At 41.6% G+C, this 14,124-nt stretch overlaps 4 protein-coding genes across 4 annotated transcripts; 3 read left to right on the top strand and 1 right to left on the bottom strand.

The window, feature by feature from the left end:
* The first annotated feature begins 2,742 nt into the window (after positions 1 to 2,742).
* Positions 2,743 to 4,106, top strand: LOC120425084 (lactosylceramide 4-alpha-galactosyltransferase-like). The gene is made up of 2 exons (XM_039589477.2): positions 2,743 to 3,646; positions 3,706 to 4,106. Exons 1-2 carry the CDS (start codon positions 2,880 to 2,882, stop codon positions 4,070 to 4,072), a joined length of 1,134 nt encoding a protein of 377 aa, XP_039445411.1. The 5' UTR covers positions 2,743 to 2,879; the 3' UTR covers positions 4,073 to 4,106.
* A 1,594-nt stretch (positions 4,107 to 5,700) lies between these two features.
* LOC120425038 (lactosylceramide 4-alpha-galactosyltransferase-like) lies at positions 5,701 to 9,214 on the bottom strand. Its single transcript, XM_039589408.2, has 2 exons — positions 8,268 to 9,214; positions 5,701 to 6,067 (listed from the first exon to the last, which is right to left on the bottom strand). Exons 1-2 carry the CDS (start codon positions 9,059 to 9,061, stop codon positions 5,701 to 5,703), a joined length of 1,161 nt encoding a protein of 386 aa, XP_039445342.1. The 5' UTR covers positions 9,062 to 9,214.
* A 217-nt stretch (positions 9,215 to 9,431) lies between these two features.
* LOC120425090 (lactosylceramide 4-alpha-galactosyltransferase-like) lies at positions 9,432 to 10,996 on the top strand. Its single transcript, XM_039589483.2, has 2 exons — positions 9,432 to 10,460; positions 10,521 to 10,996. Exons 1-2 carry the CDS (start codon positions 9,712 to 9,714, stop codon positions 10,885 to 10,887), a joined length of 1,116 nt encoding a protein of 371 aa, XP_039445417.1. The 5' UTR covers positions 9,432 to 9,711; the 3' UTR covers positions 10,888 to 10,996.
* Positions 10,997 to 11,192: 196 nt separating this feature from the next.
* On the top strand, positions 11,193 to 12,339 carry LOC120425089 (lactosylceramide 4-alpha-galactosyltransferase-like). The gene is made up of 2 exons (XM_039589482.2): positions 11,193 to 11,900; positions 11,964 to 12,339. The coding sequence occupies exons 1-2, from the start codon at positions 11,197 to 11,199 to the stop codon at positions 12,328 to 12,330; spliced, it is 1,071 nt and encodes a 356-aa protein (XP_039445416.1). The 5' UTR covers positions 11,193 to 11,196; the 3' UTR covers positions 12,331 to 12,339.
* The last annotated feature ends 1,785 nt before the right edge of the window (positions 12,340 to 14,124 follow it).

Below are 14,124 nucleotides of genomic sequence, written 5' to 3' on the forward strand. Positions count from 1 at the left end.
GGAACGACCAGGAACAGGCAACTACGTGGTCAGGTGCACGTACACGAACACGGCCAGAAGCACGGACAAGCACACGGGCACTAATACGAAAAAAAAACTCGGATTATGACGTTTCGCGTAATCGGAAGCAAATTCAAATTCAAAAAATGCTAAGTCCCGATTTGACACCTGTCAAACCACTCAAATGGCACTCACAAAATGAATACTGAGTTCTTTGAGTTCATTTGCTACGTCACGGTTTTCTTGCCTATAGAGGAGAAAATCGTGACGTCAGAAATGAACTCAAATCACTCAAAGTTCATTTTGTGAGTGACTTTAACATTTTGGCCTAGTTTGACAGCTACCTCGTTCCCAGGTTTTCTGTGGGAGAGAAAAGGAGGCGAATACTTTATGAAATTCATACCTGTCAAAATTCCTAGCCTCAAAATTTTGTCGCAAGTTGCTTTTCTCCTCTATATAGCAGCGAAAATAGTCATAAGGTTATACAGTCCGGACTCGATTATCCGAAGGCCTCGGAAAAAATTCACTTCGGATAATCGAACCAAGAAAAAAAATTTTCGCTGTCTTATTTTTGATTGTCGAGCTTTAGTATGACCCCTGAACTACGCTAAAGTGATTTGTTTTTTTTTTAATCCGAGATGGCGGCCAATATGGCGGTGACGAAATATTGAAAAAATGCATTTTATTATTTAATAAGCAATCAACTATTCAACTATTGTCTATAATGGGGTCGCAGAACTCTAATTTGATGTTTAAAACAAGAAAAAGAAAAAAACGAAAAAAAATGTTCGTGATTCGATTAGGCTGGTACAAATATTTTTAAAAGTTTTTGTCACCCCCCCCCCCCCCCTTCAAAATTGGCCCGAAAAATCAGGGGGCAAAAAATATCTTTACAATAAACTTCAAAATTTCAATGAAAATTCAAGTGCAACCAGCTGAAATCAAATTATAATACATTCTCCTGCGTTTAAAATCATTTTTAGCATGTTTGGGCTTATTAAAAAATCTTAAGATTTTTTGAAAATTTTTGATGCAAAATCTTTTTTTTTCGATACAATTTTTGTTTTCATGAAATCTTAGATTTTTTGAAAACTAATGATTGCAAAACAACTGAACTAGTGTAAAATGCATTTTAAAACACTTTTTTCATTTAAATGTGAAGATTATGGCTTGTTATTTAAATTTTTATATTTTTTTATTTTTTTGCCCCCCCCCCCCCCCCCCCTTGACCTCGGCCAGGGCCGAGGGACAAAAACTTTTTTAAATATTTGCATCGGCCTTATCCGAAGTCTCATACAAGCCTTCGGATAATCGAAACTTCGGATTATCGAGGCTTCGGATAATTGAGTCTGGACTGAATGTATAAGAGGCAACATGCTGTCAAACGCAAAGATATGGGAAATTGGACGAGCTTTTCAAGCTATATAATTTCAAGAAAAATCAAGTCATACGTGAGCAATTCTCTCAGATTTCGGTCATTCGATTTTTTTTTGTATTTTTTAGTCCGACTGAAACTTTTTTGGTGCCTTCGGTATGCCCAAAGATGCCAATTTGCATTATTAATTTGTCCATATAATTTTCCATACAAATTTAGCAGCTGGCCATACAAAAATGATGTATGAAAATTCAAAAATCTGTAACTTTTGAAGGAATTTTTGATCGATTTGGTGTCTTCGGCAAAGTTGTAGATTAGACCACATAGAAAAAAAAAGAAATAAAAGATTGCGAGAATCAGATTTTTTTTCAAAAACGAATATTTTTGTGATGAGTGAGTGTATTCGGGTTGTTTTTTTTTTATTTTCGAAAAATCCCCACATACATGCAGTGCACAAGCCACGACAATCGTCCAAGGGGTCATTCTTATGCAAAATTAGCTGAACTTTCCGAAAAAAATACATTCAGAAGCACACGATTGAGTTTTTGGGGTTAAAATTTCGAAAAACTGTTCAAAAATGGTCAATATCATAACTTTTTCGATTTTTTTTATTAAATTCTGATACCTTGTGAAAAATACATGCAAACCCCTTATGTCTACATATCAAAAACAAATTGTCTGCTCTACAATTTTGTAGAACATTGTTACACTCTAAAATGTAACCCTGCAAATTTAGAAAAACACGTAATTTTAAAATGAAAAATTTTGTTCAAAATGAAAAAATGACCCTCCTGGGTTATTTCAGATTCGAAAAGTAAATTAAATTTCCCATAAAATGAAATGTCTCGCGATTTTTGACCGTTGAGTAACGGGAAAGGGCAGCGATTTTAAAACTATTTTTTAACTTTTTTTATGAAAAATACGTTTTTTTTCGGAATTTTGGGTACGCCATCAAATCGGACGTCTAATTTTACACAAAAGTACCTTTGACACCAAATTTCTATCTCTTCACGGTTGCGAGCTACAAATCACTGAAAAACGTGTCTTAGTAAAAACCAAAAAAATGCTCCACCGTCACGAGATATCGAAAAATGGACCTGGGATTCGTGATCAGGGACCAAAATTACCCCTTAAAGCAAAGTTTCACGAAAATCGAAGAGGGGTCGGGGCAACTTTTTCCGTTTTCATGTGAGTTGGCGGAGAATTACCAATAATATTAAAATATGTTGATAGGACTATGATTATAATCATGTTGAAATGAGCTTTCAGTCTAGACATTTCAGTGACCTCACATCAACTTGGCAGCATCATTTTGATGTTCAGTTTGTATCTATTTTGGAACTCAATCAACCATATATATATAATTATCTACTTGGCCAAATGGTTGATACGGTATTGCAACACGGAAACTGATAAGAACCATCCGGGAAAAATAGCAACGATTGGTGACGTGATCCAAACTGGTCTTTCAGTCTTTTAGTTTTGTTGCAAGAGCGTAGCAAAGATGGTCTCTAAAGAACAGAAAATCTTCATTGGATTTGTTACATTGGCTATGTTAGTTCTTTTCATACGGCACGAGCTGATTCAGAGCAAGTTGGTCTCGCTGGAGATTAAGCTGCACACTCTACATGCCGCCAGTATTAATTCTAAGCAGAGTGCAGAGAAACGCTACCCACCTCCCAAGGTGGTTCCAAAGGTGTACGAACTACAGCAGGACGGCTTCTACCGGCTGCCGGACGTCCAGGATAACGAAGCCGAACTGCAGTACAAATCGGAGATGAACATCTTCTTCGTGGTTTCCACGATATTCCAGGCCGGCCTGGCCAAGCTGACACCGCGACAGTCCTGTGCGATTGAGTCCGCGGCGCGTGCGAATCCCAGCTGGAAGGTTTTTGTTCTGTTTGTAGCTGCTCGAGGGTTCAGCTTTTTCAACAGTTCGGATATCGTGTCGTTGCTACCGTTGGAGAATGTTTATCTTAGGAGTGCAAATATGAGCGCGATTGCCTATGGGACTCCACTGGAGGAATTGGTGGCCGCGGGGACGCTGAACAATGCCAGCTATGTCGTGGAGAACACTTCCGACCTGTTGAGGTTGCTGGCGGTGTACAAGTACGGTGGGACTTATCTGGACACGGACGTCGTCGTCATGAAGTCATTCAACGAGCTACCGCTGAACTATATGGTCTCTAGTGGGGATGGCTATGTTGCGAATGGGTTCATCAACCTGCAGGCCACCGGAGTTGGGCACGAGATTGCGGAGCTGTTTTTGCGGTTTGTTTGAAGAACCGAACCTACGGGATGTTCCGATTCAAAGCTTCGATCAATTTCAGGGACGCTGCCCACACCTTCAACGGAGATCGATGGGCCGCAAATGGGCCATCGCTGGTGACGCGAGTGCTGCAAAAGTTCTGCAACATTACCGAGCCGTGGTTCATGACGCGAGAAAAGTGCGGTGGACAGTTTGTGGTGCTTCCGCCGGAGCAATTCTTCCAGGTGTACTACCCACAACATGGTTGGTTCTTCGAGGAGGAGCACACCGAGGAGGTGATGGAACGGATGAAGGGTCGCATCTTGACGCACGTGTGGAACCGGATGACCAGCGATATCAAAATTCGGAAGGACAGCAAAGTGGCGTACATCGAGCTGGCCAAGCAGTACTGTCCGAACGTGTTGAAATTTTGTGATACGGCGTTTTGAATAGAAATTGTTACAAATAAATAACTTATTTTATTATATATTTTATGTATTATCACATTCTGAATTGACACCTATAGGTTTTAGTTTAGTTTTACTCAATTGTTACGAGTGAAATTTGGACAGATTGAGCATGAGCATGAGCATGGTTGACTGCCAATGAGCTGCTACTCCGTTATTGACAGATCAGCTGAAGTTAAACAATGAATCAAAAATGATCGGTGGGAGCCAACCATCCGTTCACTGTTTAACCCCTGAAGACTCCGACTTTATTAGTCAATACCGGCGCCCTCCCAAGAAGCCTGCAGTTCAACGAAAGGAAGGAATGTTAGTCCGATAGTTGAAGTTGCAGACTCATCAAGCACATAGCTTTTCGCTATATACTTGTTGATACCGCTTGAGACCGTTGAATCCACAGCATCTCCTTCAAGCATCACGTGATTATTTTTTTTGGGTTAGTAGGATAAGGTGGCTTTTCGATGCCTCCTGAGCTACGACGCTATGGGGAGGACTTTCATAACAGACCCGTCGGCAAGCCTTCCGAGCAACGATGCTATGGGAAGGTCTTTCTGGTTAACACACAAAATCACTCACACACAGTTATTTTGCCAATCTATTCACTCAACGATCCAAATTGTCAGTGCGTCTTTCGTTCATTATATAGAAATGGCTTTTTCACCGCAAAAAAAACCCTTATTCGAAAAATTAAAACACAATCCACCCGACGCCGTGCCTTCCGATCAACGATGATATAGGAAGGGCTTTGAAAATCACAAAAGAAATCACTTTTCACTCCGAATATTTTTTACGACTGTGGTAGATGAGCTAGGTTGGTAATAAGAATTAATAAAATTAGTACGCAGTTTCCGCGTACGATCATTTGAGACTATTTGAATTGTTAATCCCGATTGCTTGGGACTCGTTGGACACACGTTGTGAGCTACGTGAGTGCCACCGTGGCCCACGACGAGAGCAAAGCAAGCGAGTCGATACGAACCAGAATTTGAAAAGAGAGATGGAAAACAAAGAGAGCGCGTGGTGCAGCGTCGTCTGCTTCTCGTCGCGCCGAGTGTTGTTGGTATTGGTGTGTGCTGAGAGGAAATTGGCAAAAAGAGAGGGTTTCTTGAGATTGGTCTTTGGGGTTTGGCAAAATGAAATCAGTCTCGTGTTTAACATTAAAGTGATCGGTTCGGGATGAAAGTTTCGCAAGTTTATTTCATGATGTGGTGGGTGGTGGGATCATGAAATTAAAAAGAAACTTTTAGTTACGACAACGACCACGCGCTCCCTTTGTCAATTATGCACTTTGAAATTTGGACAGATTGAAAGCAAAAACGCTTATTTGCAAATGTGTCTTTATTTTTCTACAAACAAACAATATTTAAACACGCTGTCTGATTTTTTTTCTGAATAAATGCCAACCAGTTAGCTTGTTTCAGATTTTGTGTTGATGTTACAAAATGGCCTACATTGAGCTCATCAAGCAGCTTATATTCCACAAAAAAGTTTCGAGTGGAATTTCGGACAGATAAGGCTTTTGTCATCGATAAGCAAACACACCCATTTATTCGATCATGTTGTCGTCATTTGGTATACAGTTGGTTAAGTGAATAATCCTAAACTGACTCAACCTAAAAGTACTCCTTCACCGACCACAGCGCATTTGGGCAGTACAACCGCGCGAGCTCAATGTAGGCCGCGTTCGCGTCCTTTTTCAGCTTAATCCCATTCGTCAACTTGTTCCACAGGTGCGTCAGCACTTTGCCCTTCATCCGCTCCATCACCTCGCGGGTGCGGTTCGCCTCAAAGTACCACGACTGGTGGGGGTAAAACACCTGGAAGAACTGATCCGGCGGCAGGACGCCAAACTGGCCGCCGCACTGCTCCCGAGTCATGTGCCACGGCTCGGTGACGTTGCAGTACTGGCGCAGGATTCGGGTCACCAGGAAGGGCCCGTTGGCGGCCCACTCGGTGGCGCTGTAGTTTTTCGCCACGTCCCTGGAAGGTGAATTGTTTCTAGTTATATCGGCAATTTTTGGTAGGCGTTTATATCTAATAAAATCTTATCATTGGTACACAAAGCTCATCATCAAGTTTTATATTGTTCAACCTTTTCTTATAATAACTGAACTATTATTGTCCGTTTCTCTCAAAAGTACACGCCGCATTTCTGACTGTACCGAAAACATTTTTGCCAGAGATAATTCTGAACTTTTGGTGCAATAAAAAACATAGCCGACAACAATGTCATGCAATTCGAAGATGAAGATCAACAAAAACAAAACGCGCGGTATGGGATTTGACAGCGCGCATTTGCCGAATGTGCGGAGCGTCGTTTCATGGCTGGTATGCCGCGTGTCTTTTTCGGGAATACGCGCAATATTATAGAAATACACTGAAAGGAGGGGCAGCGAATGACCGCGAAGGTTAAAGCTGCCGAAAATAAACAAATAAACAACAACAACACTGAAAGGAAAATACTCACAATTTCTATGAGACTATACTCCTTTTCACTTCTCAAAATATTTTTTGCAGGGGTGCTATAGGGGAAGATGGGGCAAGACGACCATATGGGGCAAGAGGAACAATCGCTTGTACGGCCGTAATTTTTACAATTTTGATTATTTCCAGTATGAGGAATTGTTGCTAGCAATGCAATTAGCTAATTCTACACCCACATAACCGCCAAAACGACGTAAACGCCACGGGGCATAAGATTTAAAAAAGTTTTTTTCAAAACCTTTGTTTTCTTATAATATTTGGAAAGTACAAAATAAGGCTTAGGGTTCGTTTTAAGGCTCATTTTACCAAAATGCTATGTTTCCTAGATCAGTAGTGTCCCTACCAATGACATGCACGTATTACAAAGTATGATTTAACTTTTGGTTAGCTTTGTTAAGAGCTTATAAAAAATCTTGTTCAGGTGGGGCAAGTGTACCATATGGATTTTTAGTATGGAAAAAAATACGAATTGCTGCAACAACATATTTTATTTGGAAATAAATACATGAAAGTTCTTAAAAACTGATAAACAATTGTTAAAAAAATTGTCCAGACAAAATATAGTGATATTATGAAAATTTACTATTTATCATCTAAGTAATATTTTTTTCGTAAATAATTTTTTTAGTAAAATATTATTATTTAATCTTAAAAATGGAAGAAACCTTTCAAATATTTTCTAATCTGATGTATCTAAGTGATAACAATTGAACGTTATTAAATTAACATGTTTTTTCATGCATTGTTCCTCTTGCCCCAACGGGTTGTTCGTCTTGCCCCACTAGTTAAGTAGAACGTACGGAAAATCAAAAATTTTAAAACCATGTTTTTACATTAAAAAACAGGATTTTTTAAAAACTTGTTCTAACAAAATCTTAGTCAAGACCTAGAATAACATGATTATAATAAAATCCGACAGATTATTTAACTTTTTAATGGGTTATAACGAGCACTTCCTTAGCTTGTTACACTTGCCCCACTTTCTCCTACTTAAATAAAATATTTTAAAATAGCAAAAAGAAGAACATAATATTATTTCGAAAAAAATAAAATCGCCTCAAAATATCAATAACTTTACGGCAGTTCACTTTTCGATTGCAAATTAGATTTATCACGTTGAATTTTTTTTTTGAAATTTGGTTAATAATAATGATATTGTGATTTTTTCCGCGAATCATATTTTCGGTTGAAAAAAAAATCATACCTCCTGCATCAGATTTTTTTTAGTAAGACCAGTCCTCAAAATGGAGCATTTCCATTCGAGCAGTTTTTGCTTTTTCCTACAATGTATTTCTTATGGAGCGAACTGTCAAAAACTGCTCGACTGCGGGTGCTCCATTGTAACTGTGTTTGTTTTTCGGGAAAGTAGTTCCAAATTTGCGAGAATTCATAAGGGCCAAACAACTATTACGTCCTCCACAGGTAGACAACTGAAACGGTTTCTTTGCTTCAAACATTTTGACGATTTTCCAAAAAAAAATTCAAAAACTTACAATCAAATTTGAATTCAGCCCAGTGATGGGCTAATCATTGATTTGAGGGTGTAGCACCAGGAGGTATCCGGATTTGGACCACCCTAAAGTAGCCTTTTATGGAACAATGGACGATGCAAAATGACTTCTTTTAACACAGGGAATGCATGGACCGATTTTCATTCAAATAAAAAAAATACAAAGAAATGTTGATTTATACCAACCTCAGCATGCTCTCCGCAAGGGTATGTCCAACCCCACTCGCCTGCAGATTAATGATCCCATTGGCCACGAATCCGTCCCCCTCGGACACCAAATAATTCAGCGGCAGTTCATCGAGCGACTTCATGACAACCACATCCGTATCCAGATAAGTCCCACCGTACTTGTACACCGTCAGCAACCTCAGCACATCCGAGGTGTGCTCCACGATGAAGCTGGAGTTGTTCAGCGCACCCCGCTCGAACATTTCCTCGACTGGCGATCCCAGCCCAAACGTGGTCATGTTGACCCGCCGCAGGAACACGTTCGGATACGGCAGCAGTGGCACAATGTTGGGACTGTTGAAGAAGCTGAACTCGGTCGCGGACACAAACAGCACGAAAACTTTCCACTCCGGGTTGGAGCGGGCCGCGGACTCGATGGCACATGTTTGGCGGGGGTTTAGCTTGGCGAGTCCAGCTTGGAAGATGGTTGAGATTATGAAGAAGATGTTTGTGTGGGATTGGAAGAACAGTTCGGCTTCGTTGTCTTCCAGATCGGGCAGTTGATAGTTTCCTGTTTGTTGCAGTTTGTACGAGCGTTGCATGTACGGAGGTTCCGGCTCAGTTTCGGTGGTTATGTCCGGGGAATAGAACTCCTCAACTGCTTCTGTATGCCACATTGCCCTTTCGTACAGATACTTCAAATCCAAGCTTTGCAAAAATAGCTTCGTTTGAGCCCTCTGGTACTTCATGTACAGTATCAAAATCGTCACCAGCATAATCACTATCAGGATTCGACTCTTGTTCGAGTTCATTACGGTTCGATTCACTTTCGCAACGCGTCCTCAACAATTAAAGATCGAACAAAAAATGAAGCTCCCATCTGTGCCAACCCTGGGAGTTGGGTGCTAATTACCGCCAAAAATGTGAACTACACCTTTGATAAGGGCTGCAGTTTGGCATGTTTGCTTGGCTGGAATTTATCACCTGATGGGCAAAGAGCCGTTGGAAGACTAACTTTTGGCGAGAAAGAATGCTTCATTTATCATTGTTCGTGTCTTGGACATGCTGTAAAGTGGTCATGTTCTTGATAAAAACGTTTTGCCAATTTTGAGCATATCGTACACCAGATTGACGGGTGAGTTTCAGTACGTGACGTGAGTTCATAGAAGCAGGGTCAAGTCGTTATCAAGTGGAGAAACAATTCACGATGAAGCCAATCAATACTCTCTTTATGGAGCACTAAAACAGTATTACCAAAACGTTTTTGGGAATCAAGCTACCGAACACACCCAAATACGTTGAACGTTATCTACGTAGCTTAATCTATGGTCTGTTTGGGTCGACCCAGCTGTCTCTAATCAATTGATCGTGTTGATACCGGTAATCCGTAGACTTGCTTCGGACGCCGCACATTTCGGTAGCTGCTGTCGTGGATAATGGTGCGTACTAAAAATCGGTAGTGATGATTTCGATTTCCAGAATCAACAGCAATCGTCCGCTGGTTATTGCAATTTTCGCAGCACTAGTAGTGTTCTACCTCGTGTATCTGACCGTGAGCCAATCCGTGACTTTTTCCGCGCTACAGTCCAGCTTGAACGCGAAGATCGCCGCGCTGCGCAACACAGAAACAACGACCAGTGAGCCGGAGAAAGTCGTCGATCGAGATATTGTTCACCTACCGAACGTGCAGAACGATGAGTTGGAGTTTCGTTCTGGAAAGAACATCTTCTTCATCGTGTCCACACTGTCTCCGGAGGGTGTGATCAAGCTGACCGCCCGGCAGGCCTGCGCCATCGAATCAGCGGCCCGATCTAACGCGGATTGGAAGGTTTTCCCACTGTTTGTGGCTACCACGTGGTTCAACTCTTCGAACAATGAGTTCATCAGTCCCCTTCTTCGCTACTGCAATATCCACATGAGATACATTGACTTGGAAACGTTTGCCTTCGGAACTCCGCTGGAGAGTCTTTTCGCCAAGCATGCTCTTCAAAACTCGAGCTACATTGTTGAACACACGGCGGATGTTCTACGTCTGTTGGTGCTCTACAAGTACGGGGGAACCTACCTGGACACGGATGTGATCGTGCGCCGATCCTTCGACCTGCTGCTGCCCAACTATCTCGGCTCGGAAGGCAGTGGCTACGTGGCAAACGGAGTCATCAACCTGGAAGCCACCGGCTACGGCCATCGCTTTGCCGAGTCGTGTCTCAAGTTAGAACCCATCAATTCTTATAAGAATATTTAAAAAATAACCAAGTTTCCTTCCTCCAGTGACCTCGCGGAGCACTTTGACGGCCAGGTTTGGGCCGCCAACGGGCCCTTCATGGTGACACGGAATCTCCAGAAGTTTTGCAACGTGTCCGAGGTGGCCAACATGACCCGGGCCCGGTGCGGTGGCCAGCTATCCGTTCACCCACCGGACGTGTTCTACCGGATTCGGTACCCGCGGCACGATTGGTTCTTCTACCCCGAGCGAACCGAGGCAGTGATGACGTCAATCCAAGATGATATTTTGGTGCACATGTGGAACAAGGCGACGAGCGGAATTCAGCTGAAGGTGAACAGTACGGCTGCTTACGTGAAGCTTGCGCACGAGTACTGTCCAAATGTGATAAAAACGTGTAATGAGTTCTTTTAGTGAATGAATGGTTTGTTTTGTCGAGTATCGATTAGATATGAAAACGTGAATGATTTATAAATTCAGATATTGAATTTTTTTATTTCATTTCTTAAAATACGAGAATAAGCAATAATCATACAATTTTATTTCAAAAGCACAAAAAAATCAAGAGAATCCCTGCAAAAATGTGTTGAAAATGGCAAACAAATTTAGTATTATTTGCCAAGAGTCTGTTTGAGTTGTCTCAGATGTATCTGATAGGGGAAAATCCGGCAATCTGTGTTCTAAAAATGCCGCAGTGATGTGGATACTTTCAAACTGTTAGCGATGACTTGGTTTCACAGATTGTACAGCAAACGTCCGCTGGCGATCGTTGTCTTCTCGGCACTCACGACCACGTGCTTTTTCGTGTACTTGACCTTTAGTCAGCCCATGTCATTTTTCGCACCAACATCCAGCTTGCACAGCTTGGAATCAATGCCGGATATCGTGTACCTGCAGAACGTGCAGGCCAATGAGTCGGAGTTCAGTTCCGGAAAGAATATTTTCTTCATAGTGTCCACTCTGTCCAGGAATGGAGAGATCAAGTTGAACGCCAGGCAGGCCTGTGCCATTGAATCGGCCGCAAGATCAAACCCGGATTGGAAAGTTTTCCCACTGTTCGTGGCGACCACGTGGTTCAACTCTTCGAACAATGAGTTCATTAGTCCACTTCTGCGCTACTGCAACATCCACATGAGATTCATCGATTGGAAATCCTTTGCCACTGGAACACCCGTGGAAAACCTTTTCACCAACCACATCCTCCAAAACTCGAGCTACGTCGTAGAGCACACTTCGGATGTTTTTCGACTGTTGACGCTCTATAAGTACGGTGGAACCTACGTGGACACGGATGTGGTTGTACGACGATCGTTTGACCTGTTGCCACCAAACTTTTTCGGCTTAGAGGGTCGTGGCTACGTGGGCTCCGCAGTCTTCAATCTGCAAGCCTCCGGCTATGGTCATCGTTTTGCAGAAGCTGGTCTCAAGTAATTAATTAACATTTTTAAGAAATCACAATCAAATAATAAAAATTGCCCCCTCAATTCCAGAGACCTCGCGGAGCACTTTGACGGCAAAGTTTGGACCGCAAACGGGCCAATGCTGTTGACGAGGAATCTCCAAAAGTTTTGCAACGTCCTCGATGTGACCAAAATGTCCCGCGAACGGTGCGGTGGGCAGCTGTCTGTCCTGCCACCGGATGCCTTCTTCAGAGTTCGATACTGGCAACACGAGCGGTTCTTCCGTCCAGAGCATACCGAAACGGTGATGGCGTCAATCAAGGATGATATTGTGGTGCATTTGTGGAACAAGCTGTCCAGCAAAATTCAGCAAAAGGTTGATAGTTCGACTGCGTATGTGAAGCTTGCCCACGAGTATTGTCCAAATGTGATAAAAGCTTGCGGTGAATTCTTTTAGTGAATGAATGAATTGAAGTTCACATAATGATTTATTACAAAAAAATATTTTTCAATTTCAATTCGGTTTTATTGGTGAATAATCAAGATACAATGAGTTATTTTGAAGTGCATAACAGAGTTTTGGAGTTCCTTTTAGCTGTGTGTTGCATCATAATCCATTTTGGAACAATTATTTCTTTAACTAAGGCACTAACAGGTGTAAGAAAAATTAAAAAAAAAACTTACAAAAATTGCAAAGGAAAAGGGATAGAGATAGAGAAAGCTTATATCTAGATCACAGGTTGTTTATCCTTTGTAGATGTGCTTGATCATCAGTTCCCCAAGGGCCAGGAATTGTTCCGCCTTGTTCCGGCAGCTCCGAAACCGCGTCAACATCTCCCCCGCGAGAGCAAAGAACTCCGGCAGGGTGAAGAGATCTTCCCCGGTGACTTCTTGCTGGGCCGTACAGCCGCTACCGGCAGCGACCACGCTGGCGAACGATCGCCCCCAGCCAGGGGGGAACGCTGAGTTATCCGCGGGAACCGTACGCTGCCCAGCTGCCGGCACAGTTACGCTCGTACTTCGCTGAGGAGGGTGGGATGCTGCTGCTTTCTTCTTCCTCTTTTCCTGCTCCTCGATGTAGGACTTGCGCGCGACGCATCCGCGGTAATTACCGGTATGGTTACCGTCGCAGTTCGCGCACTTTACGCGCGGCTTGGTTTGGTTTGCGTTTTCCCCCAAGTCAGCTTTTCGTGGCAGCAGGCACGCCTCCGAGACTCACCGCACTTCACGCAGCGGGGCCGGAGGTTGCAGTTCCGCGAGCCGTGGCCGAATTTCTGGCAACGGTGGCATTGCGCTACGTCCGTCAAGTTCTTGGTGTAAAACCGCCAGTTTACCCAAAAACCGTCCAACGTCTTAATCCGCCGAAAAAATATTAAAAATTAATAGCTGAAAAAACAGATTTTAAAAATCCTTTATTAAAATAATAATAACATAAACAAGCCTACAAATTCAGACTAAGAGTTAAATTTTGTGATTTTTGAAAACCTGAACGATTAGAAAAGTGATTTTTTTTAAATTCATGCAATTGAATAAAAAGTAAGAACTATCAGAAAATAATCATCGAGTAGAAGAGTCAAGATGAAAAGTGCCTCGTAAATATATGGCGAGAATGCATTTCTTTCCTGTAAAGTTAACTCTGTGTAAACAAATTTTAATCTTTATCAAGTAATTCAAAATCGTAAAAAAAACAAATCAAACCAAAAATTATAAATTTCCATATTAAACATTTTTCCCAACCCATTTCTAGAAATAATAATGCTGTGATATATTATGCCGTTCCTTTTGGTAATTGAATACATAAAAGCCAAATTTTCGAAACAAGGATTTATTTACCGTGAACCGGGGTGACTTTGATAGGATTTCAATTTGTTTTTGGAATATTTTCCAACAGGTAAGGTTTTTCTCAAGATAATTATTTTTAAAACATGTACTGGGGTAGGCCACACAAAGTCCATGCACTATTTTGGAAAACAAGTTTTTCCAATAGTGTTTAGAAAAATAGTTACGTTAAAAATTCTTAGTTTAAAGTCCGGGGTGACTTTGATAGTTATAGTTTTTCTTGTTAAAATCATATTTATGATGTTCAAACTTTGTTTGTACGTTAAATGCACCACCACTAAAGTAGCTGATATAGTTTTTAAGAAAAAAAATCAGTGTTTCTATTTAGTTAACTAAGTTTATAAGCTTTTAAATAAAATACATATAAATTTCAGGTAAAATTGTTAAAAAGTCGGAATTTTTCCTGAAATTT

Source organism: Culex pipiens, chromosome 1, assembly GCF_016801865.2.
Source record: "Culex pipiens pallens isolate TS chromosome 1, TS_CPP_V2, whole genome shotgun sequence".
Lineage (NCBI taxonomy): Eukaryota > Metazoa > Arthropoda > Insecta > Diptera > Culicidae > Culex > Culex pipiens.